The 26,868-nt window shown below is 45.2% G+C and overlaps 2 protein-coding genes across 2 annotated transcripts in view; both read right to left on the bottom strand.

Moving 5' to 3' along the window:
- Positions 1-4,150, bottom strand: part of tmem198b (transmembrane protein 198b) — a 29,549-nt gene extending 25,399 nt beyond the window's left edge. The window contains 1 exon segment of the mRNA XM_048234588.1: positions 3,562-4,150. The gene's annotated coding sequence lies outside the window, so the exon portion shown is untranslated.
- Positions 4,151-4,521: 371 nt separating this feature from the next.
- On the bottom strand, positions 4,522-23,426 carry si:ch211-113j14.1 (sterol 26-hydroxylase, mitochondrial). The gene is made up of 9 exons (XM_048235655.1): positions 22,790-23,426; positions 18,434-18,624; positions 16,931-17,130; positions 13,925-14,122; positions 13,120-13,283; positions 12,002-12,168; positions 10,865-10,946; positions 6,507-6,713; positions 4,522-6,019 (listed from the first exon to the last, which is right to left on the bottom strand). The coding sequence occupies exons 1-9, from the start codon at positions 23,192-23,194 to the stop codon at positions 5,903-5,905; spliced, it is 1,731 nt and encodes a 576-aa protein (XP_048091612.1). The 5' UTR covers positions 23,195-23,426; the 3' UTR covers positions 4,522-5,902.
- Positions 23,427-26,868: the final 3,442 nt, after the last annotated feature.

The raw sequence follows: 26,868 nt of genomic DNA, 5'->3' as shown, positions 1-26,868 counted from the left end.
ATTTGATAAGCAGCTGGGTGATGAGGATGAGGAAGATCATGAAGTATAGTGACTATTCTTCTGTCCAGGGAACAGTATGACACAAACACACACAAACACACACACACACACACACACACTGGTCCTGGGAATTCAGTTGGACATGCCATGATACAAGCTAGATTAAGAGGGGGCTGTCTGAGCATGTGATTCAAGGCCATTCTGGGACAGAGTGTGTGTATGTGTGTGTGTAATCTGTGTGTTATTATCTCATATTCTCAAATATGCAGACACAGACACACACGCACTCTCTTTCTATCTGTCACACACACACATCGACAATACTCTTCCTTATACATGCCTACAGTACATACACGCTTTCTCACTCGTACATTCAGTTCACACTGTGATTAAGGACACCATGTAAACGTGTGAACCATCTAACGTGGCCCCACACTCACGTTTCTCTCTCCAACCTCTAAAATCTAGACCGCCTATCAATTCCAATTAATCATTAATTAATTGATCAACATTAATGATCACAGAGCTCCGAGGACGGGATCAATACAAGGCTAGGGACCTCATTAACTCTCGGGGTGTTTCCACCACAGCCCTCTCTACCAATCATAGATTTGTATAGTGAGGACTGCGATGTGATTGGCTGATTTGTGGGCCAGTGGGCCACATAGAACCAGTGGTGATGGTGATGGGCCTCCATCAGCCCTGACTAATCAACTCTTATTAAATCATGGTTGATAGTGTGTGTTGAGTGGGATCGTTAGGATTAGCCTGGGGGATTAGAACACGAATGCTCAACTGCTGCCAGGGTGATCAATGGACAGGACACCATGTGCCACAGAGATGACCAAAACTCAAACACACACACACACCAAGCACTGCCTCGTGAGAAATATTGACAAAGACAATGCAACTGCCAACCACTCCTTCTGCTGTTCACACGCACACCAACACAGACATACAGTACACGTGCGTGCACACACACACACACACACACACATCACTTTCAGCCGCAGTGTTCATTGTGTGACAGCAGATATGATGAGTTCACATCTCAACCTGTTGCCCGCTCTGGTATCACAGACAGGCTAAGAAAACAGCAACAACAGAAAGAGAGAGAGAGAGAGAGAGAGAGAGAGAGAGAGAGAGAGAGAGAGAGAGAGAGAGAGAGAGAGAGAGAGAGAGAGAGAGAGAGAGAGAGAGAGAGAGAGAGAGAGAGAGAGAGAGAGAGAGAGAGAGAATTTAAGATATAGATAGTGAAACATGAGGAATGTTCCATTGCGAGTGAGGCAAGTTATTTCCTCCGGGTTTGTTTGCGTTGAGCTCCTTATCCTAGCAGCATGCTCAGACAAGCTGGACTAAGTCCCCTCCCAAGCTCAAAACAACACACAAAACTCCAGACAACACCAAAAACACCATAAAGAATATCGTACTAAAACCTTCAGACAAAACACGGTAATACTACCACAGAAACCTTCAGAAAACACAGAACAAACAACTCACAAAAAACTTCAGACAAGACAAAGCAAAACCAAAACCAAAAATGTTCAGGAAAAAAAACACACTGTACACCACAAGATGCGTCTTCAGGAAACATTGAAAAACCACCGAGACTGCTGCAAGGCAGCTGTGACGATATAAGACCCCAGAGAACAGCAGTACAGAAAGTTCAGTACACAGATCAGAGAAAACACACACACACAAAATCAGAAAACATCAAAAGAAGGCAACAGACAACACGTAAAACACTTGGACCTGAGCAGTGCCACGGAATCCTCCAGAAACACTAACTTGGGTTCCCATCACCAAACCACCAGAAACTACAACCCAAACCCTGTGGAATCATCACCAAACCACCAGAAAGCACTAACTACAACCCAAACACTGTGGAATCATCACCAAACCTCCAGGAAACCTTCACAAAAACACTTGGGCCTTAGGAACTAGAATCCTCCAGAAAGCACTAACACAACCCAAACACTGTGGGAACTATCACCTAACCTTCAGGAAGCACTGAAAAAGACAACACAAAACCCTACAGAAAACACTTGGGCAATCAGAAAAAAGAGACCTCTAAGAGGTCCGCAAGGAGACTGGAGGATGTGGACAAGGGAATGAGGACACATTATTAGGATGTGGACAAGGGAATGAGGACACATTATTAGGATGTGGACAAGGGAATGAGGACAAGGGAATGAGGACACATTAGATGTTGGAATGTAGCAGTCTACCTACAGAGAGTCAGTGTTTAGATGCCAGAGAGACTGAACACACACACACTACAGAGAAAGACATTCTGTGTGTACAGTATAGTGACATTCTGTACAATGCATTATCTCTCTCCCTTTCTCTCTCTCACACACACACACACACACACACACACACAGAAATACACACTCAATCAAACACACACACACACACAGAAATACACACTCAATCAAACACACACACACACACACACACAGAAATACACACTCAATCAAACACACACACACACACACACACAGGGGCCGTTCTGCCATGCTCTTGAGTCCCTAATATCTGTACGTGTGTGTGTGTGTGTGTGTGTGTGTGTGGGTGTGTTTGCCCACCTAATTATCTTTCCAGGACCGATTTGCCTCCAGCCACAACGGGGCATCAAACCACTTTGTAACTCTGTCAAGCTCAATGTCACCCAGTCACAAGGAAAAACACAGGAGTCCAGTGCAGTTGGCCAGCACTTACAGTCAACATGTGCCACTAGGCACTAATCAGAAGACAAAACTTCCCAATCAACCTGCCTGATGTAATATATCAGGAACCGGGCTGAGGCATTGCGCCCAATGCTTACACTGGAGTTACTCAGAGCCTCACTCTTATTCCGCTGAAGCTGACAGCCAAGGAACCCTCAAATGACTTCAATGGCCTCGTTATATCACAGCGACAAAGAACCAAGGGGGTTGCATGTTTTATTGAGACAACGTGTGTTAAGACAGCGATGTGTAACATTTCAGCGACCGAGCCTTCACGTGTTGATGCGAAGCTGAGGGCTTTGTTTACACCGTTAACACGGAAATATGTGGGAATATGTGAATGCCTTCGATGGGACGGTTTAATGCGGGACTTATCAAACAATGTAAGCCTACAGCAGAGCTAGAGGGCTGACCTGGAAATGCGTGTACCGGGACAATAGAAACAGCATAGGTTCAGTAACAACAGCGATCGCCATCCCACATTCAGCAGCGCCAATAACAGCAGAGTGAACCGTGGTGGGTTTCAGTACTGAGCGCTGTCAGTGAAACACACAGGCCAGACGACCCTTCAGACCAGCAGTAGGCTACAACCTATCTATAAGATACGATGAACGACTCGCATAGTAAAACTAAATCAACTAGGTTTTTAGAATTACATTGTGGCAATGCAAAATATAATGTTATAGGACAGGCTACCGAAGGCCCATGCTAAAAAGGGGTAACGAGACGTTCAGTGGTCGTTCATCCCTCCATAATGCCAATCACCCATGAGGGTCTCGTCCCTAGCGACGTCCATTTCTGTGGGAAAAAAAGGGTGCCATAACCTACTTACCCTCGCAATAGTTCTGTGTCCTTCGGCTGCCTCCTGTGCTGAGTCGCACGATCCAGGAAGGCGCGTCGGTGAGCAGCATCTCTCGCAATCCCAGCCAGTCGCCTGTTTCGCGTCCTATGATCGCCCCATCCGGCGCTGATGCCCGATGCTAATGTTGTCCACGCAGTGTACGCACGCACGGCGGGGTTGCAGACCACAGCGATTTGCCTCGGTGTGATCCTGCTGCGGTGCGTCTATAAGCGTGCCACGTACGGACACCCACTCAGTCGCGTCCCACTCCTGGCAATGATTACTGTGCCGCTGTAATTATGTCTAATAGCTGAGGCAGCTGGTGAACGACTGCACCGAGCAGCATATCTCTTTGTGTATGAGCCTGACTGCGCATAGCCGATCGATAATAATTGTTGACATCCTATTCCGATCTAAATGTACCCGGGTTAGCCTGTCCTGTCGTTTTGGTAGATCCCCGGATAAGTATACGTTTTTTTACGTCCCCTCGGTTGCTGTGGAGCGAACCATTTCAGAGCGACGAGCGGGGACGCGCAGAGCGATTTTAGGGCAAGCGAGCGCACGCGCGCGAGGCAGGCGCGCTCTGACCGACAAGCGAGCCAACCAGGCTTGCCTCCAATAGCACGAGCAGCCGATACCGTCCCGGTAATCATCCCAGCGCGGGCTGCATCCTCAGGGAAGGCCGACACTGCCGGATGATGACAGCGTATGGTGATTAGCCTATTTTTTTCATGGCGGGCCGCGGCGAGAGGTGGCTGTGACAACACCTGAGACAATGCCAACCACAATCACCGGCTCACGGCAGATGAAATGCTGACTTTGCAGCGACCGGACCTGCTTGCTTGAGCTGAATAAATTAAACAGGCCTAAAAAATAGTGAGGTCCTCGGAACAGCTGGTGGCTGGGGATTAGCACTGTACAATTCAGAAAGCAAGTCTACATGCGCAATGATTAAACATCACAAAAATGAATCCCTTTAATCAGTGGTTGGCCACATGTACAAATAGGGTTTAAAGACCATAGATGGGATGCCACACACGACATCATGCTATTTTAAGTTTTGGTTATTGTTAAGCACAATGATTGATCTTTTGTAGGCACGTGGCAATAGGAAAGTGTCCTCAGGCATGCTGGAGACCTTCTGCAATTGTTGGCACTGTAAGAGCACAGTCATCTGCTGACAGACCGCCACAAATGTCATAAACCATCACGAATCTCTAGTGACGAATCTCACACACCCACAGAAAGACAAAAATACATCTTATAGGGTACAAAATAACGTACACAATGCACGCAATCAGTCTGTAAGTAATTAGTCAGTAATGACACCTTGATGGCAGTCTTGGACTATATGATTACAAACCTGAAACTAACACAGCGCTGTTCACATTCAAAACAGAGATATGAGAGCATATATTCCTGCACAGGAAAGAAACAGAATCTGTATACTAGGAGCTGCAATGATTACTTAAAAGACAAAGATGAAACATGTGCAGAGCTACAATGCTGATATCTTTCTGAAAGCAGAGGGATAAGAATGCCTTCTGGGCTTTTGGTAAGTTCATGATATGTCTGGCAGTCTTTTGCAATCATTCATCCCACAAAAGCTTACATATAACAGTGAGTTTCACAGTGTATATATTAATATATACATATACTGTGGAGCTCACTGTATATATATATATATATATATATATATATATATATATATATACACAGGTGAGCTCAAAAAGGAAACTATAATATCATTGAACCTGTTAAAACATTTCAAACAAAGTGCATGAGTTGGCGGAATGGGATGAAGGAAACGGCGTTCCGTGAAAGTCCATATTCCGTTCCATCTCTCCCGGAATGTTGTGGTGATGCTGACGCAGTGAGCTCAGTGGACCTATCAGAGGGCAACTTAGTCACTGACCCCTGTCGTCCAAATGCCCCGATCACGTGTCATGGCATGTCAGCGGTCTCCACACAACAGCACTGCCATGGGCATGTGGGCACTGCCATGGGCATGTGGGCACTGCCATGGGCATGTAGGCACTGCCATGGGCATGTAGGCACTGCCATGGGCATGTGGGCAGTTAGTGACCTTATTTATCTCTGTCTGTTCATGGTGTTCATCCCCCTTTGCTGGTGTGCACTGGTTCAAAACTGAACACTAAACGTTGTGTCCCGCAGAGAGAGTGTACACAGTGTATTTGAATGGTGGTGTTAGTGAAACAGTGGTGTCCATGTGATTTGGTCAGATCTGTGATATGTCTTCCCTTAGTGGTCTCAGAGCAGTAGTCCAGGCTACTGCTGCAATCTCACTGAACAGGTGACATGAGTGCCCCCTTCAGGCGATTGGGAGGAACCGCAAGTTGATTGGCTGAGACGGTATAAGGAGAGTCCGTGTCTTGGGCTGAATGACACTGGCGCCCTCACATGGTCGAACGTGGTAATGTTGCATAATCTGCAGATGGCGGAAGCCAAAAGATAAACCAGAATTATCAGCAATTTACAAATAGGAATGTCAGTGAAAGCAGGGAGGGCTGGGAGGAGTGACATGAATTTCCCCTGGGGATCAATAAAGTATCTATCTATCTATCTATCTATCTAATAAATCTATGACTACAAAGTACAGAATGCTACAAAGTCTAAAGGCATTACGGATAGGCTTAACATTTAACCTTAGCATTTAGATATTATTCAAAGGGCGTTGTGGATTGGCTTAGCATTTAAACGTAGCATTTAGCTATTCAGCAGATAGTTAAAGGTAAAGCTGAGACAGAAAAAATAAGAATTTCAAAGAACTTATGAGAGATTTAAAATGAGGAAGCGACACAGACAGACAGACAGACACACACACACACACACAGACAAACACACACACACACACAGACAAACACACACACAGACAGACAGACAGACACACACACACTCTGTTTATGATGACTAACCCGTGACAGGGCGAAGTACATCTCCAGCTCGGCCAGTCTCTTGCCCACGCAGGCGCGGACGCCCACTCCGAACGGGATGGAGCTGTAGGGGTGATGCTGCGAGCGCGTCGGCGTCCCCCGCAGCCAACGCTCCGGCGTGAAGCGCTCCGCGTCCGGGAACTCACCCTCTTCGTGGCTCACCGCATAGTGACACAGGTGGAACTGGGTCTGGGAACACACACACACACACACACACACACACACACACACACAGAAGAGAGCGTGATGATTGATGAATTGTGTGTGATGAACTGAGAGGGTGTCGGTGTGTTTGAGAGAGTGTGTGTGTGTATGTGTGAGTAAGTGTATGTGTGGATGTTTGAGAGTGTGTTTGTGTGGATGACAGTGGGTGGGTGTGTGTGTCTGTCTGTCTGAGTCAGATGTACCGTGTGTGCAAGAGGAAGAAAATTGACAGGGACAAAAGAGCAGGAAGAGGAGCATTGCACTTTAGTCACACACAAAAAAATATCCATTTGTTTAGATTGTCAGCCTACTCCAAATCTAACAATATCACTATGTACTTACTCAAAATACATCAGTCACTGATAGGCCTACTTACTCTATTGGATATTATGGGATGGTGGTGTGTTACCCAGGAAATCCAGAGTTCTCGCGAGAGCACAATTTGAATTTGCTCTCTGAATTTGCACTATGGCAATCAGCAATGATGCTCATTACCCATGCCCCTGAAGCCGAGCTGCACCAATCACATCGGTGTATCTGATATAGGCGGGCCAGAGGTGAGCTAAACAGATGACGTCAGCACTGCAACGTTGAAGTCCTGAATCAGTCAGTAAACATTGGTCGTAGTGCTATCCAATTGCGTGCAGTGATGTTTTCAAATGCATGCTTGGCCCATTTTCATTACTCATAGCCAGATGCTAAATCTTTCTAGATTTGGGTCTGGATTTCCAGGTTAGTGGTGTGTGTGTGTGAGACCTAATGCAATGCGTAGGCTAAGCATTTGAAATTTCACATAGCAGTCACATACCTTGTGATGGGCAGAACAAGGCTTTGTGAAACAACAAAACGTTCGAAGCAATTGCGCCGGAATTGTGTCGAGGCTTCGAAACAATCCGACACACGTAACTCCATGGTGACATCTAGTGGCCAGTTTTGCTAACATCACATTTTGACCGTGAAGCACAACTGCTTCAGACGAAGAATATAAATAGCCAACATGGAATGCAAGATTACGTCCACAGCCACATGGTTCAGTGGTTAACACACTTGCATTCGGCCCGAGCAGCCGGTGTTCGACTCCCTGCTGGTGCTTATAAAGTTCAGACTAGCATGCCTTCAGTAACTAGAACGTTTTTATATCTGCCAGTTACAGATGTTTTGTTATTTCAGTTGCATAGTACATTATCCTTTGGAATATGCTGGAGAGGAAAATGCTACAATGGTTTTAAAATGTAGGCTATGCTTATGGCCCAGGGTTTTTTTTGGGGAAATATGTTGTAGGGAAATAAAGGATACATGAATGAAGCAGGTTAGACTAATCAGGTTCAACATGGGAAAAATAAACAACACATTTTTTGTATGTAAACATAAATTTTTATTTAGGAATAACAGTTGTTCTGCCGTCTTGGCATTTAATCTGTTTCTCGTTTTTGAATAAACCTCCCCAGCCTTGGAAAAAAATCTTTCACAAGGCACACTTGTTGCTGGCATGCACAAATATTTTTTTGCCATCACACTTAGGTTTGGATAAACCACTCCCCTCTCCTGCCAGTATTTCAAAAGGTCACTAGACTATATCTATCTAAACTATCGCTCACTGTCGGTCTCTAAGCCTGTCAATCTATATCACTAACCTATCAATCACAAGAATGCACTATTAATCACTATTAATCGCTATGTCGCTATATCTCTCAATCTCTCTCCTCACAAAAAACCCACAAAGATAGGATGTGTTTGAATGACTTTTAAGCATTCTGGGACTTTGTAATTTAGACCAAACAGGTGTTTACTCGAGTAATTGGCTCGCGCGGTAAGTGTAACACTTGCGTTTCGGAAGCTTGACACTGTTTCGAAACGTCAGCTTCGAGCGTCACGTCCCTATTTATTAGTTTAACAGTTGAATTGAAAACCGAATTGTCTGTAGTCTCCTTATTTCATGCGACTGCTTAACCAGAGCCCTTATTAGACATTCTCTTCAAAGATGGTTGATTACGAAGATACTTCATGAGAGGCCATTTCCTGTCCCTGGAAATTTATGCAAATAAGGTAGCAGTAGTACACGCCCCCGCACATTTATGCAGTGATTGGGCTCCCTTTTTAACATTGAGGTCTATGGCAGAATCCAAGAATTTCCCAGAATTTGTCAAAGCCTTATTTTTCTGAGCAATGGATGCACATTTCGGACACGGTATCATGATCTCCAAACCCTCCTCCCTATTTCAGGAGAATGTCGTGCCAGTATGACCCTCCAGTCAGGAGAAAATCAACATTAATGAAGGTGTACACCAACTTTGTTTTGTACTCCGGCTTGTCTGGCGTGGAACCAAGGCGTTCAAACGTAAGTCATACGTCAGTGACACGCCCCTGTGCAGGCGGGGACTGAACCAGAGCCCGTCTCTGACTGAACTCCACTTTGCCCTCATAGACATGAACTAGGACGACCCATCTTGCTACGCATTCATTATCTTTGTTCTCTTGCTTAACAAACTGTTTCAACAATGTTTTCTTCTACGCGATTCACGCGAAATTATCGTGAAGCTTCTGCACAGCGGCGCCATCGACAGGTCTGGCATATGCACTACAGCACATTTAGCCGGTTACTCCTCTGTGTGTGTGTGTGTGTGTGCACGCAAGTTTTTTCTTTACCGGTGTCGTTAAAGGTGTGAAAGCGGTCAGAGAAAATTCACCCGGCGGTTTGGTGTAGACGTAGCCTTAGGTAATAACAGCTTATCTCTTATCATGACAACTCTTTCACTATTCTTTTCATGTAATCCATCAAGAATACCTTGTTTTAGTCCTATAAATAATGGTAAGACTTTGTCTACAACAGACTTGTTGCTCTTATGCTTGTCTAGGATGTTTATGTGTTTGTAGCCTGTCTCCGGCGTTGTGAATAAAGCTTTGTACTCTGCCGTACATTCGGCTTGCCTGTGAGTTACTTTTTGCCTCTTTGTGGATTAATACTTAATTTTTAACAGATTTATTTATCTATAAAGCTCACTCTATTGTTGTCTATAATGTGATGGTGGTGCGTGTGTGTGTGTGTGTGTGTGTGTGTGGTGTGTGGTGTGTGGTGATGAATACAGTAGTCATTGTTATGAAAAAGCGGGTTTAGCAGAGGGGAGAAAAAAACAATGGGGCTTATTTATCTATAAAGCGATTGTTGAAAAAATACCATCTGATACTACGCTTGATTGGAATTCTGTTCCAGTCAGATCAAGGTTTCTCAAATTCAATCTGAGCTGGGAAAGTCAGCCTTTTGCGACAAGGTTTCAACTTCCTGGAATAATCTTCAACGCACTATTTGAACAAACTCTTTACCAAAGGTCAAATGAAAGTGAGCAATGGTCCACAAATGCTCCGGAGACAGAGACAGAGGTTTCCTGTGTCTGTTGAACATGGGCCAATACTGGCCTTGCTCCAAACATCACACCCAGACATTCAACAATGTCTCGTTTGAAATCCATATCCTCTGTGCCCTGTCCTCAATGTAGCCAATGAACAAATTTCACTTATGGATTGGTTTTCATTATTATCATGATTATTTTAATATCAATTTGTTTGTTTTATCTTGATGTCTGTGTGTAGAGCTTTGTGTTGCACTCTACATGAAAAATACACTATAAATATACAAAAGACTTACTTACTTAACAGACTTTGTTGCACTACAAGACCCATATAAAGTGTGTACTCTTTCACAGCTTGCCAACAGTAGATCAGATGATTTCCATGATAACATTTGAGAAATGAGTGGTTGCAAAACATCTGCTTTGTAGATCTTGCACAACTATGAGCCTGCACACGCTGCACAAGCTGCACACGCGTCACCGCACAGAGACAGGATACTGCATGCCAGGGGCCACATGCTTCTTCATGTGAAATGGGCTCAACCTGCAGCGACTATCATCCCTAATTTCAGATCATTGTGGCTGATAGAGGACTTACAGAAACACAGGCATGAGAGAAGGGGATAGAGATAGATTCTGTGTGTGTGTGTGTGTGTATGTGTGTGTGTTTGTGAGTATGATGTTATTTCAGATCATTGTTGAGGAGAGAGAGAGGGGAGAGAGGAAGAGAGAGGGTGATACAGATAGATGTGTGTGTGTGTGTGGGGGGGGGGTTGTAACACACTGTACCTCTTTAGGAAACCAGTAATTATCCACAACAACGTCATTCTCCAGAGTGACACGGCCGTTGCCCGGGACAACGGGATACAGCCTGGGGAGAAACAGGTACAGTTATTAACAACAAAAAGGTCCAACACAGCACAGCACCTCAGCACCTCAACATGTTACATACCGCACCCGAAAACGTATGCGTGATCATCGTACTGTGAAGAAATTTGTCGCCGATTCAGAGCACAGGCGGGTTTGTGCAGACAAAGGCATAATAAGGAAGGTTTCCACCAGACAAATTCATATGATTAAGAGAGCAGCTGCTAAAATGCCATTGCAAAGCAGCAAACAGGTATTTGAAGCTGCTGGTGCCTCTGGAGTCCCGCGAACCTCAAGGTGTAGGATCCTCAAGAAGTTTGCAAGTGTGCATAAACCTACTATTCAGCCACCCCTAAACAATGCTCACAAGCAGAAATGGTTGCAGTGGGCTCAGGAATACATGAAGACTAATTTACAGTTTTGTTTACGGATGAGTGCCGTGCAACCCTACATGGTCCAGATAGATGGTTGGTGAATGGCCACCATGTCCCAACAAGGCTGAGACGTCAGCAAGGAGGTAGCGGAGTCATGTTTTGGGCCGGAATCATGGGGAGCGAGCTGGTAGGCCCCTTTAGGGTCCCTGACGGTGTGAAAATGACCTCAAACAACTGGCAAAGTATGTAGAGTTTCTGACTGACCACTTTCTTCCGTGATACAAAAAGAAGAAGACTGGTCCAGAACAGCTCCAGATTGGACAAGGTGCTTCAGGGGTGCTGATCCGCGGGGCTGTGGAGTGGTGCTTATCCGCGGGGCTGTGGAGTGGTGCTTATCCGCTGGGCTGTGGAGAGGTGCTTATCCGCTGGGCTGTGGAGTGGATCCATGCCCCTCTCTCTCTTCCACTCACTCAAGTCATGTAGACTTTTGAATATGCCCCCAGTCCCCCGACCAGACTGGAGCCTCTCTCTCATCATAACCCCCCTCTCCTTACCCAGACAGAAGACCCTTCCCTCTCTCATAACCCCCCTTTCCTCGTTATACCCCCCCCCCCCCTTACCCAGATAGGATCCCCCTCTCTCTCATAACCCCCCCCAGACAGGACCCCTCCTCTCTCGTGCCCACCTGAGGGTCTCTTTGATGACGGCCTTCAGGTAGTGCATGTGTGCCAGGTCGTCCGAGGTGGGCAAACGTCTGTCCGGGCACACGTCCGTCACCTCCCGTCGCAGCCTGTCCTGCACCTCAGGGTCCCGCGCCAGGTGGTACAGCGTCCAGGACAGTGTGTTGGAGGTCTGCACGGACCACACGTTACACTTTTACTACACATGACAGAAAACCGCAGTTATGCTTTTACTAATTACTAATAATTACTAATACTTAGTTATGCTTTTACTAATTACTAATAATTACTAATACTTAGTTATGCTTTTACTAATTACTAATAAACTATTTCATGTTCACTGTTTATAACAAATAGTTTAGTACAAATCATAATAGTTTGGCAATGTGCTTATAAACCACTTGGTTGTGATAATGCAAAACAAACTATCCCAGAGGGTTAATACACTTTGTTTTAATGCTTTTGTATATTCCTGTGGCACCAAGTATGTTCCTATAGTTCTAAGTTTGTATTCCTAATGTTCCGAGCTTGCATATTATTTGATTTTTAAGCTGATAAGCTGATTTTTCATTCCTCGCATTTTTGTTTCATGAAATAATGTTATTTTTTTCAGAGAATCACCTTACACAATGTTAAACTACTATGACACGTGGAAGGCCTAAATCAACTGCTAGAGATCATCTAAAAATAACTGCAATAGAAACACGGCTAATAACACAGTATAACTGCTACTACGGGACGTGTGTGTGTGTGTGAACAGGGCTGGTCTAAACAAGCCCCAAGAATGCAGCCAAACTGGCCCAAACTGGTGGAGCCACAGTGTTATGCATGGTGTATGTGTTCTACGTGTGTTTATGTGTATGTGTGTGTGTGTGTGTGTGTGTGTGTGTGTGTGTGTGTGTGTGTGTGGTGTGTGTGTGCATGTGTGGGCACACGCCTGTGGGTGTATATGCTTGTAGTCAATAAATGTGGTCATAGATGGGTTACCACATTTATAAAAATAAGTAATTATCTTGACTAGTAAGACAATTTGCTCAAAACGGATTTGGATGTGGTGATATAACCAACCAGTGTATGTGCATGGCTACGTGCATGCAAACACACACACCACACACACACACACCGTATCCACTCCTCCAAGTAGCAGTTCTGTGATGGTGATGTAGACCTCCTCTTTGGTCACTTTGCCGCTGGACAGCAAGTGCATCAGATACACACTCTCCACTTCCTCTCCAACACTCATTTTGGACTCCATCTCCTCCACCTTCCTATCTATCAGACGCTGAGCTGAAGGAGTCAGATAACAACACACACACACACACACACACACACACACACACACACACACACACAAAACAAAACTCATTAAGAAAACTCAACGCATGCACACACATGCACACACACACACACACACACACACACACACACACACACACACACGGCACATGTACTCACATGTATACACACACACATACACATATACGCATGCATGTGCGGACACACACGCACACGCACACACACACACACACACACCCATGCACAGCACACACACACACACACACACATGAATGACACCACACACACATCTATCTACACACATGTACACAGACACACATATACATACATACATACATACATACATACATACACACACACACACACACACACACACACACACACACACATGAATGACACCACACACACATCTATCTACACACATGTACACAGACACACATATACATACATACATACACACACACACACACACACACACACACACACACACACACACACACACACACACACATGCACACACACACACGCATGAATGACAACACACCCCATATACACACATGTACAGTACACAGACACACATATACATACACACACACACACACACACACACACACCCGTGCATCAGACCATACCGACGTCGTAGAGGTCATCCCAGGCCTGCACAAACTGCTTCCAGAAGGGCAGGAAGGCTCGGGTCCAGCGCGGGAGGAAGATCACCGTTTCGGACAGTCGAAGCATGTCGCTGGTGGCGTTGATGAAGCGGAGCGTATCCGTGGGAATGTCCTCCTGAAGGCAGCCCAACCGCGTCGCAAACAGGACAGACGAGATCCCTGCAGCAGGAGGATTTCGGAGTACATTCGGTCACACACTAAGCACATGCTTCAGACCACATTCACTAACTGGATGGCAAAGATTTAAAAAAAACATAGTCCAGTATTTCTTTCGAAATTGAAATGAAGTTGTATGGACTGGACTATGTTTTTTTTGTTGTGAATGAATGAATGAATTGTGAATTTCCAGAGCGTGTTACTCCACACTCGGCAATCGACTCCTACGGACTTTCCCCTAAAGACGCCAGCTGCAGCAGCAACATTTCCGGAAAGGTACTGGCTTGATGAAATTCATTCTGGACTCTCTACCCGACCACATAAAGACCTCGGAATACTTCGGTTTGGCTTTAGGGACCCTCTACTCACTACCACGTAAGTGCAATGTTGTTTGGAACTGTACAAGAGGTATAAAAATAGCGTTTTGTAGCACGCTAACGAGCTTTGACTAAAAACGGTAAAATCAAACTTTCTCAAAACACATCCGAATGACATGATTTTGATGTCAACTCGACGTATGTACTCCCAATCATCCCTAATTTGATCTAAAGTGCATTTTACTCCGGATAATTCCTTTAAGCCTAAAGTTGAATGATGTTTGAGATTAGTCTGATAATGTTTTAAACTAGGCCTAACATTCAAAGACGTTTTAGATTAGGCTTGAAGTTTGATGAAGTTTTAGATTAGGTCTAAGGTCTTATCTGGTCTGATCTCATTCAGCCTGAGGCCTGGTGTGTCAGATTGGCTTCAAGATCAGTTTCAGCCTCAGTCAACCATGACTGAAGGATCTGGTTCAGTGACAGCATAGAACGCTGGTTCTTAAACAAAAAACATCGGCTAAGTATAGAAACCCTAGCCTCTCCCAACCCACTGAATTGAAAGAGCACAAGCTCTTAGATAACCCTCCCTCAACCGTTGACAAACATGCATACACAAACACAGCTCATATTTCGTATAATTCTCTGGAACTGAATGTTTCTGATTGGGGTATTATGCTGCATGAATATTCCTGTTTAGGCCGCATCACATACTGCCATGCTATTACCTACATGTGGGAAGGGTGACTGTTGTTATTTCCTGCTATCACCAGCTCTACCCACCTACACACACACACACAAACAAACACACACACACACACACACACACACACACACACACACACACACACACACACACACAAAGACATTGTTGCCTTGCTCTTGTAGATGGGCAAAGCTAGTGTGCTTCACCAGATGAGGTGGTGAATGTGTGTGTGTGTGTGTGTGTGTCTGTGTGTGTTGTGAGAAATGGTGATGCTACCTTAGATCAGACTGCTAACGCAACTTCTTCAATGGTACATTAGGCTATTGTGAGAAGTGGTGATGCTAGTTTAGAACAGACTGCTAATGCAACTCCTGTCTCCTTCACTGGTAATGTGAGAAGTGGTGAAGGCTATATGATATCAGACTACAGCTAGCTGTGACGGCTGCAGGCTGCAGGCCGTTCTTCCTGCTTGTGCGCTCTCTTCTCTCTCTGTCTCCCTTGCAGGTAATTGCTGCCGTGGGCGTGGCTAAGGCATTCCCATTACGCTACTAAGCAGCAGGTGTATAAAGGGTACACGGTGCACCCCTGGAGGGGGGCTGGGCTGCGTGTATAAAGGTATAAAGGGTGGTGCACCCCTGGAGGGGCGCTGGGCTGCGTGTATAAAGGGTACACGGTGCACCCCTGGAGGGGGGCTGGGCTGCGTGTATAAAGGGTACACGGTGCACCCCTGGAGGGGGGCTGGGCTGCGTGTATAAAGGGTACACGGTGCACCCCTGGAGGGGGCTGGGCTCGTGTATAAAGGGTACAGTGCACCCCTGGAGGGGGCTGGGCTGCGTGTATAAAGGGTACACGGTGCACCCCTGGAGGGGGGCTGGGCTGCGTTTGGCGTTTTTGGAGAGCTGCCGTCTTATTCTTTGTTTTTGCATCCACGCATTCACGCACTTACATCTCAACATACTTTTGCTACATGCAGCCTTGCGAACATACTGACACTCATTACTGATGAACATGACGTATCATTTAAGTTATTTAATAAATATGTTAAAAGTTGGTCCTTTTCTGGTTTGTCCTCCTTTGTTTGGTTATGGCCTTTTGAGCCAGGCTATAACATAGTCCTACTGTACTGCTGAAAGAGCACTGTGCCTCCACTCAATACTCAGAGGTGCCAGAGTGCCAGAGGTTCCTCAGCCACTGCTGCTGTGAGCCAGGTGACACTCCCTGGCAGGAACCTAATGTACTATGACTCCTTCACTGGGATTGTTTGAAGTGGTGATGCTCACAGCTCATGTCACACTACTAAGTTAAATGCCCTGCAGCTAATGTGATGCAAAAGACACTCCCTCATAACAGAGTGCCACTACAGTGCCACTACAACACTATTCGTCACTGTGACACTCCCTTCGTCACGGTGACACACTAACTTTTAAAAACAAACTTTGCCAGCACTCCTCCTCCACACCCCAATACAGTGCAGGAGATGAGTGTGCCTTGCTCATGTCTGAGGGCTAGAGGAGAGGAGAGACTCCTCCTTCAGGACTGTGCCCCCCCCCCCCCCTCCCAAAAAAGCTATTAACGTTTAAGCATTTTAACATTTAAGCTACAGAGCTACAGCAATAGAATAACATTTAAGCTACAGTGCAGAGGAGACTATAGCTAGAAATTACCACTTTAACAACCCCCCCCCCCCCCCCCCATATTCCTCAGTAAGACGAGAGTGACCTGCTCTTGCTGGAATTGTGAGATCAGTGATTCTGTACTTCTTCATGTTCAGACGCTAGAGTGACTGACCTTCGAAGCCAAACTTGTAGAGCTCGGCGGCGAGGTCACAGACAGTGACGTGGTCGGGGCTGCGCAGACGCAGCGTCTCCAGGCGGGATAGCAGGTCGCCGACGACGTCGTGGATGACTGGCACGAACGCCGTCACCTCCTGGGGCTTCAGCATCTTGGGATTCAGGGCACTCCGCAGCCGGGACCACTCAGGGCCTGTGCTGGTCGCCCACAGGGAGAGACAACATCAGTACACAACACAACACAACACAACACAACACAACACAACACAGCATTAACACAGCATTAACACAACACAACACAACATTAATACAACACAACACAACACAACACAGCATTAATACAACACAACACAACACAACACAGCATTAATACAACACAGCATTAATACAACACAGCATTAATACAACACAACACAGCATTAATACAACACAACACAACACAACACAGCATTAATACAACACAACACAGCATTAATACAACACAACACAGCATTAATACAACACAACACAACATTAATACAACACAACACAACACAACACAACACAACACAACACAACACAACACAGCATTAACACAACACAACACATTAACACAACACAACACAGCATTAATACAACACAACATTAATACAATACAACACAACACAACACAGCATTACTACAACACAACACAACACAGCATTAATACAATACAACACAACACAACACAACACAACACAGCATTAATACAACACAACACAACACAGCATTAATACAACACAACACAACATTAATACATCACAACACAACACAACACAGCATTAATACAACACAACACAACACAACACAACACAACATTAATACAGCACAACACAACACAGCATTAATACAATACAACACAACACAACACAACACAACACAGCATTAATACAACACAACACAACATTAATACAACACAACACAACACAACATTAATACAACACAACACAACATTAATACAACACAACATTAATACAACACAACACAACATTAATACAACACAACACAACACAGCATTAATACAACACAACACAACACATTAACACAACACAACACATTAACACAACACAACACAACACAACACATTAACACAACACAACACAACACAGCATTAATACAACACAACACAACACAACACAACATTAATACCAAAACAACACAACACAGCATTAATACAACACAACACAACATTAATACCAAAACAACACAACACAGCATTAATACAACACAACACAACATATTAACACAACACAAAACAACACAACACAACATTAATACAACACAACACAACCCAACACAGCATTAAGGAGAGGAGAGGACAAGAGAAGAGAAGAGAGGGGGAGAGGGAGAGGAAAGGTAGGAGAAGAAGAGAGGACAAAAGAGAAGATGAGAGGGGTGAGAGAAGAGAGGAGAAGAGAGAAGAGGAGAGAAGAAGAGAGGAGGGGTGAAAAGTGAAGAGAATAGTGCACAGGCTAGTCCTCACTCCACGTGAAGTCCGTAGGCTTGACCCCGCAGGTCTCGGTACTCCTTCCAGTGTGACAGGAGCGTGCGGACAGGATAGCGCCCCTCCTGTCTGATCACCTGGGCGATGAGCTCGGGGGTCGCCACGTTAACGATGTCAAACGGCCCGAAGCAGGAACGCCAGATGGGACCATACAGCTGCTTGTGCTCCACCTGCGCGCACACACCACCACCACCACCAACACTGCATCACTGGCGAAGAGAGCTCAGCGCCGCCTGTACTTCCTGCGGAAACTCAGGCGGCAAGTGCTCCACCAGCCATCATGACCACATTCTACCGAGGCACCATTGAGAGCATCCTCTCCAGCTGTATCGCTGTGTGGGGCGGAAGCTGCACTGAATACAACAGGAAAGCCCTGCAGCGCATAGTGAACACAGCTGGAAGGATCATTGGTGCTTCACTCCCCTCCCTGAAGGACATTTACACCACCCACCTCACCCGCAAGGCGACCAAAATTGTGAGTGATGCAAGTCACCCCGCTCACAATCTGTTTGATCTACTGCCCTCTGGGAAGAGGTACAGAAGCCTGCGCTCCCGCACTACCAGACTCACCAACAGCTTCATACACCAAGCTGTAAGGATGCTGAACTCTCTCCCTCCTCTCCCCCCTCCACCCTCAGCTACATAACATCCTGGACATTGGACCCACAATGGCCGCCTGCACTACTCCACTTGCACACTTGAACACTTGCACACTTGTACACTTTACAACTTGGTGTTGTTGTCCTGAAAACACAACACTTCTGCTGCTCTTACATAACTTGCACCACTATGCCACTTTCTTTATTACTCAGGTCAAACAGAACTACCCAAGCCTCTTATTGGCCTGACTTTGCACTAGTATTTTATTGACTGTCTATGCACAATTTCAACCAAATTTTGCTGCTCTTATTTTTTCATTATTATATGTGCCCTCTTATTTACTTATTTTTTTGTTTACTTGAATGTTATGTTTGTCTGTGGACTTAAAATTGGTAAAATATGTCTTGTCTTCACCGTGGGATAGTGAGAAACGTAATTTCGATCTCTTTGTATGTCTGGAACATGTGAAGAAATTGACAATAAAGCTGACTTTGACTTTGACTTTGACACACACACACACACACACCCATGTGCACACACACACACACACACACACACACACACCCATGTGCACACACACACACACACACACACACGCACACACACACACAAACACAGACCCATGCGCGCACGCACGCACACACACACAGGAATGAAAGTCATTCAGGAGCTGGCCTGGCACAGACGTAACTTCAGGGTTTATGAACTGGATATCTCCAGTTCACACACAACCATGAAGAGCTTAGGCCAATATCTGATATCTAACCATGAGGGACATTGGTCAGTTCCAAATTCCTAGAGCCAGAGCCAGATTAGCGGCCTGCCCAAGGAAAATAAATGATTATCATGTAGTCAGTGTCTTTGTACTTTTGCATTTATTTGGATGTTGGGTTTCGAACTGAGCGCTATTCTATTTTGGAAGTGAAATGGTAAATGAAAAACAAGTGGTATGTGACTTTTTGAAGTTCTATAGTCACTTGCTAAATAAGCATGATGTCGTATTTGGACATATTCCAAGGAGTACAAAGACAGTGTGGACTTAGTGGATAATGTGAAATGCAAAATGCAATAAAAAAAAAAAAAGTCATTCTAACTGCTTTATTTGGACAGTATAGACTAGGCCTGAACTAGATAGACCTGAAGTACAAACGAGGCCGGTTTTCGCTAACTCTGGGGGTCATGTCGTGGCCATCTGAATGATATGGCATCTCTTGAGGCATAAAGGCTTTAACCTACAGACCTAACCTAATCTGTGACCTGTTGCCAAAGCATGTGATGCATGCAGACATTTCACAGCGCCTCCCAGACATCAGTGCAGTATAGATTTTGCAATGTTCACCAATGCTCTGTGAACACTGGATGCTTTGTGATGAGTGCAGTGTAGATTTTGCAATGTTCACCAATGCTCTGTGAACATTGGATGCTTTGTGATGAGTGCAGTGTAGATTTTGCAATGTTCACCGACTCAAGCAAGGATTAGGCTAGGCTGTCGCGCAGTTGGAACTTGACGTTTCGTCAACAAACAGAGCCAACCCCGAGCGCATCGGTGTTTCATTTTCTGTAGAACCTGGTCCAACCCGGTTAAAATATATAACCGCGACCAATAAGGTGGCCATTTCCATATCACCAAAAAGGAAGACACCTTGTGGCATTCAGTGAGGCAAGAATAATTACATTGAACTCTGGTGTAGGCCTACACCAATACAAACTACAATACAATTTTGTCCATGATAACAATGGTATGATACAGTGATTCTGAAATACTCATTAAAAAGACAATTTGATCTACGACATGTCATGATGCATGTGTAACAGAAGGGGAAAATATTCCTGGAAAGGCTAAAAGTGTTTGTTCACAGTATTTGTATTTGTTCAATACATTGGGGTAATGACAAAATCATTTCTGGACTGAAAATGTGCAAACTAAGCACACATAAAATAAATAAACAAATAAAGGAATGCCCAAAATACACTTTTCAGTTCTTAAAAAGCATAAAGAACTTGTTTTATGTAAACAACAAAAGAGAGTGTGAAAAACACCATGCATTAACGTATTTATACAGTGATTCAGTCTACTGTCTGCAGTGTCGTCTTTGTGTGTGCAGCAGTCCACCTGTATTTTTAAATGATTTAAATCCTTGTCGTCAGTGTCCTGTTCTTCAATTTAGCCTCAGTAAACTCCACCTTCACCCTCTGCAGCAGCTCAGGAGACACCTTTTGGGTCAGCTCTCCCAGGTTAAAGGGGAGCTTTGCTACAACACCTCTAGGGTCAGCTCTTCCGGGTTAAAGGGGAGCTTTGCTACAACACCTCTAGGGTCAGCTCTTCCAGGTTAAAGGGGAGCTTTGCTACAACACCTCTAGGATCAGCTCTTCCAGGTTAAAGGGGAGCTTTGTTACAACCAGTGCCGGTTCAGACCTCCACGGGGTCCTGAGCTCTGAACTCTGTGGGCCAAAATGTGACCATTTAATTTTTTTTACAGTCCCACCTGACACCCCAGTGCTCCCAATGCAATCATCCCACCCCATTTTGGATGTCTACAGAAGTTACCAAATATATTGTTTTTTGGGGAAAGAAAATTAATTGTGTGTGCTTCACCGCTATAAATGCCAGATTTTAGGGTCTGAGCTGCTTGCTTTTTAAGATGGCTGTACATATCTGGTTGCGCTAGAAGGCTACTGGCTGAGGCTGTCTGTTCTTCACCTGTGTCTCTAGCCTTGGCTACTTGCATGTGTACTGGACTGGATTCCCTTCCATAATTGTTCAAACTTTTTAAATAGGCCTATGTACTATGTGCATCTACAGTCCAGTATGCAGCACAACAAATCAAAGTTAATCCATTAGGCCACTTTACATTTTGCATACGTTCAGTTGTATCTAAACCAACAAAAGCTTGACATTGTGAAACCACTGATTTGTTTAAATAAATGTAGGCCTATAGGAAGTGTGACATCACCCATTAATTTAGAGACGGGTCCTCGCATGTTTCTGCTGAGAAACTGCTGGTAAGCACATTGAATGACCTCTGTGTATGAAATGTGCTATATAAATAAACTTGACTTGACTTGACATCACCTCAAGCACGCACGTATTATGAACGCATTTAAAGATGCGTTTTCTTTTTAATGTAACAAGTCGCCGACATTCAAAAAGCGGAATATGCGGTTATCTTTCACAATTTTTGCGAAGTACTCTAGGCTGGCAGGCAAGCCGCAGACAGATCCGGGTATTTACACTTTCCTGCTAGGTAGGCTACGCCATAGACATCATACGCCAGCAACACACGCTGGAGAGATGCAAACAGATCAATTTAACGTGTATTTCCTCCGGATTGCGCAAACGCGTTTTCTTTTTCTGTCGGTCCGTGGTTCCTTCATTTATTGAGCAGCAAATTATCAGACCGGCACCGGGCATAATTTGACCAGCAGTCTCCGCGTCCATAGTTTGTGAAACGCTATATGCTGCCTGCGTCCGAGCAAAGATTCTAGAAGCCCAGTGCAACTTGAGGAGGACAAATGAGCGTCCGGCTTGAGGCTGCGCCGGACGCCGTACAGGGCGTTTAAAATCTGGACTGTCCGGCCTAAATCCGAACGTATGTTGTTGCCGAAAAAAAAATATTTATTGCATTTTGCATTTTATATTATCCATTCATTAAGTTAACATTGTAATCCCAGGAATGTCAAAATACGACATCATTTTCATTTAGCAAATTACTATAGAAGTTCAAAAAGTCCTACCTGCATTGCATGGCTTTTGTCGGCATAACCCTTAACGAATAGCCAGTACACCGTCGTAGCCAGACTGGGTCCGGGTAAGTCATCAATGGTCTTGAACTTTCCCGAAGATGGCGTTTCCACATTTAACTCGCGGGTCCCTGACCTGTTCCTCTGGACACTACTGTCCACCGCCGATGACAGCGGGCGACAGAGGCGCGTCACCTGTCTGAGCGGCGAGAGAGCGAGAGACACTGACAGTGACATTTCTAAGCCACACTTGTCCTGTGCTGTGTGGATCTGGCGCAGCTGCCTTCTGTAGGCTACGCTACTATGGAGACACGCCCAAAGGAAAGGTATTAAGAGCAAATTTGGCATCCTTCGTTTGCTTTGCAGCTTGAGGTTTAAAACATACTTTGACTGTAGCATATCAGGTTAATAGCTTACTACGGAACTTTCGGTGACAAAAAAATAACTTGTAGAGCTATTTTGCAATCCCTTGCATTATTTTGACTTTGCTGGACAACGCAAAAACATTGCGATGGAATGCAAAACTAAAAGCAGTTTAGTTAACTTGAATGGACATCAACCCAGACACACACCAGGGCTGTAGTCTGACCAGTGTTTCCCGAACTTTTCTGCCACCAATATTGTTTTAGGCCACAGGTTCTCACCCCCATATCTAGATACGCAATAGCGTCTACTCTGGCCTACTACCACTATTACAGGGATTGGTGATGCACTGAAGTCCACTGACTCCTCAGTTTCCCACAATTCTGCACTCAATTACACATGAAACAATGTTAAATATTTTAAGCTGTGAACTTCTCGCTCAGTTTTGTATAAACACACAACCTCAGGTCCCCCCCCCCCCCCCCCCCCAATTGTTGTCTCCATGGTCTTGTATCAAGACATAGCAAAACCACCACACAGCAGATGAAATAAATACCTTTTTTTTTTTATTATTTTCATCGTCATAATTATTATCAACAATTTGCAAAGTGCCAGCCTCCATGGCTCATACACGATGTCGCCCATTCTATGGAATGCTCCTAAAGTCGACCTCTGCTCAAGGTGTAGCCTCCTCACACCATCATGCATTAAATCTCGGGTTTAGACAAGAAAAAGACAACAAATAAAAAATATATATATTAAAAAAAATATGTGTAGCACTGATATACAGATTTGATATAAACAGGCGTATTGGTCACAAACCAAAAGATTTTCTTCTTTTCTAAACATGGCTTCTTGTACAATAGACAAAGAGAGGACAAACATGTGGGCTATAGTTCTGTTTTTGTACCAGATACGTGTAGTTATTTTCTCTTTTTAGAAAAAAAAGAAACATTACATTTCAAATTTCTACAATTGTACATTTTTTTTAAACCTTTCCGTTGTTTAGTATAATCATCATACAGTCTGAATGCGCAAGGCATTTAGGGCGCAGTGTCCAAGGCCAAAAACATAAAAGTAAAACAAATGCTCATTCTCTCTCCCTCTCTCTCTCTCACACACACACACACAAACACATACACACGCTGAAGGACGCTGGAGTGGCAGCCATGGCACATATTCACTGGACCGTTCTGGCAAGAGGGCCGGGGGGGGGTAAGGCCAACTGTTCAAGTCCAGTCAGACACACACACACACACACACACACACACAGACACACACAGACACACACAGACACACACAGACACACACTCAGGGGGCTTTGAAAATGGCGGACTCTTTTTCAACCATAAGCCAGCACCAGTCCTGCTATTTCACTCGTACCCAGACAAACACAGACTGTCTGTATGCACTCCTTCTGTACTTACTGTAGGCTCAGGGGAGCGGGGTGTTACAGGCAGCAGCGTAAGAGTGACACCTAGTGGAAAATACAGGCATAGCGTTCCAGCAAGCTGCCCCAGGAAGCTGCAAGGTTGCGAGGTTGCCCTCACTGGCACCCCAAGAAAAGGATTTTTTTTTAATCAATCCTTATTTTTCTTTTTTTTCATTAATTTTAAAACACAAGCAAAGGAATACAAAACCACACATACACACATTCTCTCCAGCACATATACACACTCAAACTCACTCTCACACACACACACACACACACACACACACACACACACACACCATGTGCCAAGCATTCAATTTGCAAAAGTATTAAAATCAGTGTACAAATGGCCCACTCGGCCAGTCGTGCGACCGTGGTTTCGACCCGGCCCGGCTCCGGCTGAGAAGAGGCCCAGGGTCTGCTATGGCCTGGGCATGGTTTCAAAAAATGTGCAAACAGTTCAACATCAAAAGTAAAAGGACCGTACAAACATAGACACCAACGTCACTACACTCTGCAGAGAGCAGGTCCGTACAACGAGCAACCTGCACAACAACATATGCATTCCACCTCTCGGATCAGAGTCAGACCGCGCTCACAAAACTCTTCTGTTTTCCAATTGGGAGGAGACCAAGCCCCCGGCAACATGTCCAGCCAAATCCAAGTGAAAAGCTTCTTTTTTACCCTGTCATACAGGCATGCATCAGAATTCCCTCCCTCTACTGTGGCATGTCAAGGCCCATCACAGTGATCACCAACTCTGCATTTGAAGATCCAGCTGAGCCATGGCCTCTTAGCCGCTACCCTTTGCCCATTGGCCAAGAGCTCCACAGCCATCTGCTGCAACAGCAGGCAACACTACCCCTCCCAACTAGCCAATAGCAGTGCTGCTTACTGGTGGGTCACTCCATTAGCCAATAGCAGTGCTGCTTACTGGCGGCTCACTCCATTAGCCAATAGCAGTGCTGCTTACTGGCGGCTCACCCCACAGCCATCTGCTGCAACAGCAGGCAACACTACCCCTCCCAACTAGCCAATAGCAGTGCTGCTTACTGGTGGGTCACTCCATTAGCCAATAGCAGTGTTGTTTACTGGTGGCTCACTCCATTAGCCAATAGCAGTGTTGTTTACTGGTGGTTCACTCAACAGCCATCTTCAATTGCAAGCACATCTTGGCTGTTTCCCAAAGTTGAGGAAGCATACTCAAAGGCTGCCTTTTCAAGGTCACTATGTCATCCAACTCCGAGCACTGTTCCAATGTCAAGAATGCTCCGAAATTCGCGTCCTTCGTTCTGAGAATTTCAATAATTTTTAAGGATGCATCTGTGGATCCTCAGGTGAACAAAAATACCCATAATCCTCAGCGTTGACATGCATCGGACCAGCGCCCCTACTGAAACAGAAGCGTGCAGTTAAAGCAGTCCGAGTCCGAGAACGCTACGGAGGTCTCTAACCTCATCTTCGTAGAACCCGACTCACAAGGAAGCATTCCATCAAGGAAGCATGCTCAACTCTGGGAAATAGCCCTTCTCTATGGCAACACGAATGACTGACATCCCAGAGGTCAATCTGAGGTGAATCCCGCCAATGCCAGCCTGGATCTGTCCCAGAATGCATCTCTCCCCGGGACCAGGAAACCAGAGTAGGATCAGAACCAGACATGTCCCCCAGTCAAAGGCGAAGTGGTTAACAGGTTACAGACCTAAACAAATGGGCATGACTCGACTGCTTATTTGGTAAGCAGCCCTCCCTTCCATTGGTCACATGACACAAATATTTGCATAAAATAGACCCTAAGCCTATTTTCTCCCCGCCTAGCTAGTTGCTGCTGATACAGCGGCTAAATTGCTAACTCACACTGGAAATGAACAGCTGGTTGCTTTGTCTCTTTCCTATGCTCTGCTATGGCGCCCGTGTGCAAGGCACGAGTGAGTATGCACCAACTGCACCAGCGTAGGGAAACAGACGATTGATGGAAAGGCAGGTCATAGTGAGGTACTGCCAATCGCATGCTGGAGTGCTACCCGCACCATCACTGACCTCTGAAGTTTGCCTACAAAACCAACTGCACTCTGGCTAGCACTCTGATGGGAGTCCTTCACAAGAAAACCGTACACTCGCACCAGCACCATGACCCAACACAGGATGGCCATACAAGCCAAGAGTCCCATATAACTCCGATCCAGATCCATGCTTCTGTTACTTAATTAGTTCATTCATTCACTTTGATTAGAGGTGACCAGTAAGAGATGGTTATTGTGTATGAGGCATAGGGGCA

This window comes from Alosa alosa, chromosome 23 (genome assembly GCF_017589495.1).
Source record: "Alosa alosa isolate M-15738 ecotype Scorff River chromosome 23, AALO_Geno_1.1, whole genome shotgun sequence".
In the NCBI taxonomy this organism is placed as follows: Eukaryota; Metazoa; Chordata; class Actinopteri; order Clupeiformes; family Clupeidae; genus Alosa; species Alosa alosa.
This window is presented reverse-complemented; position numbering and strand designations above follow the sequence as displayed.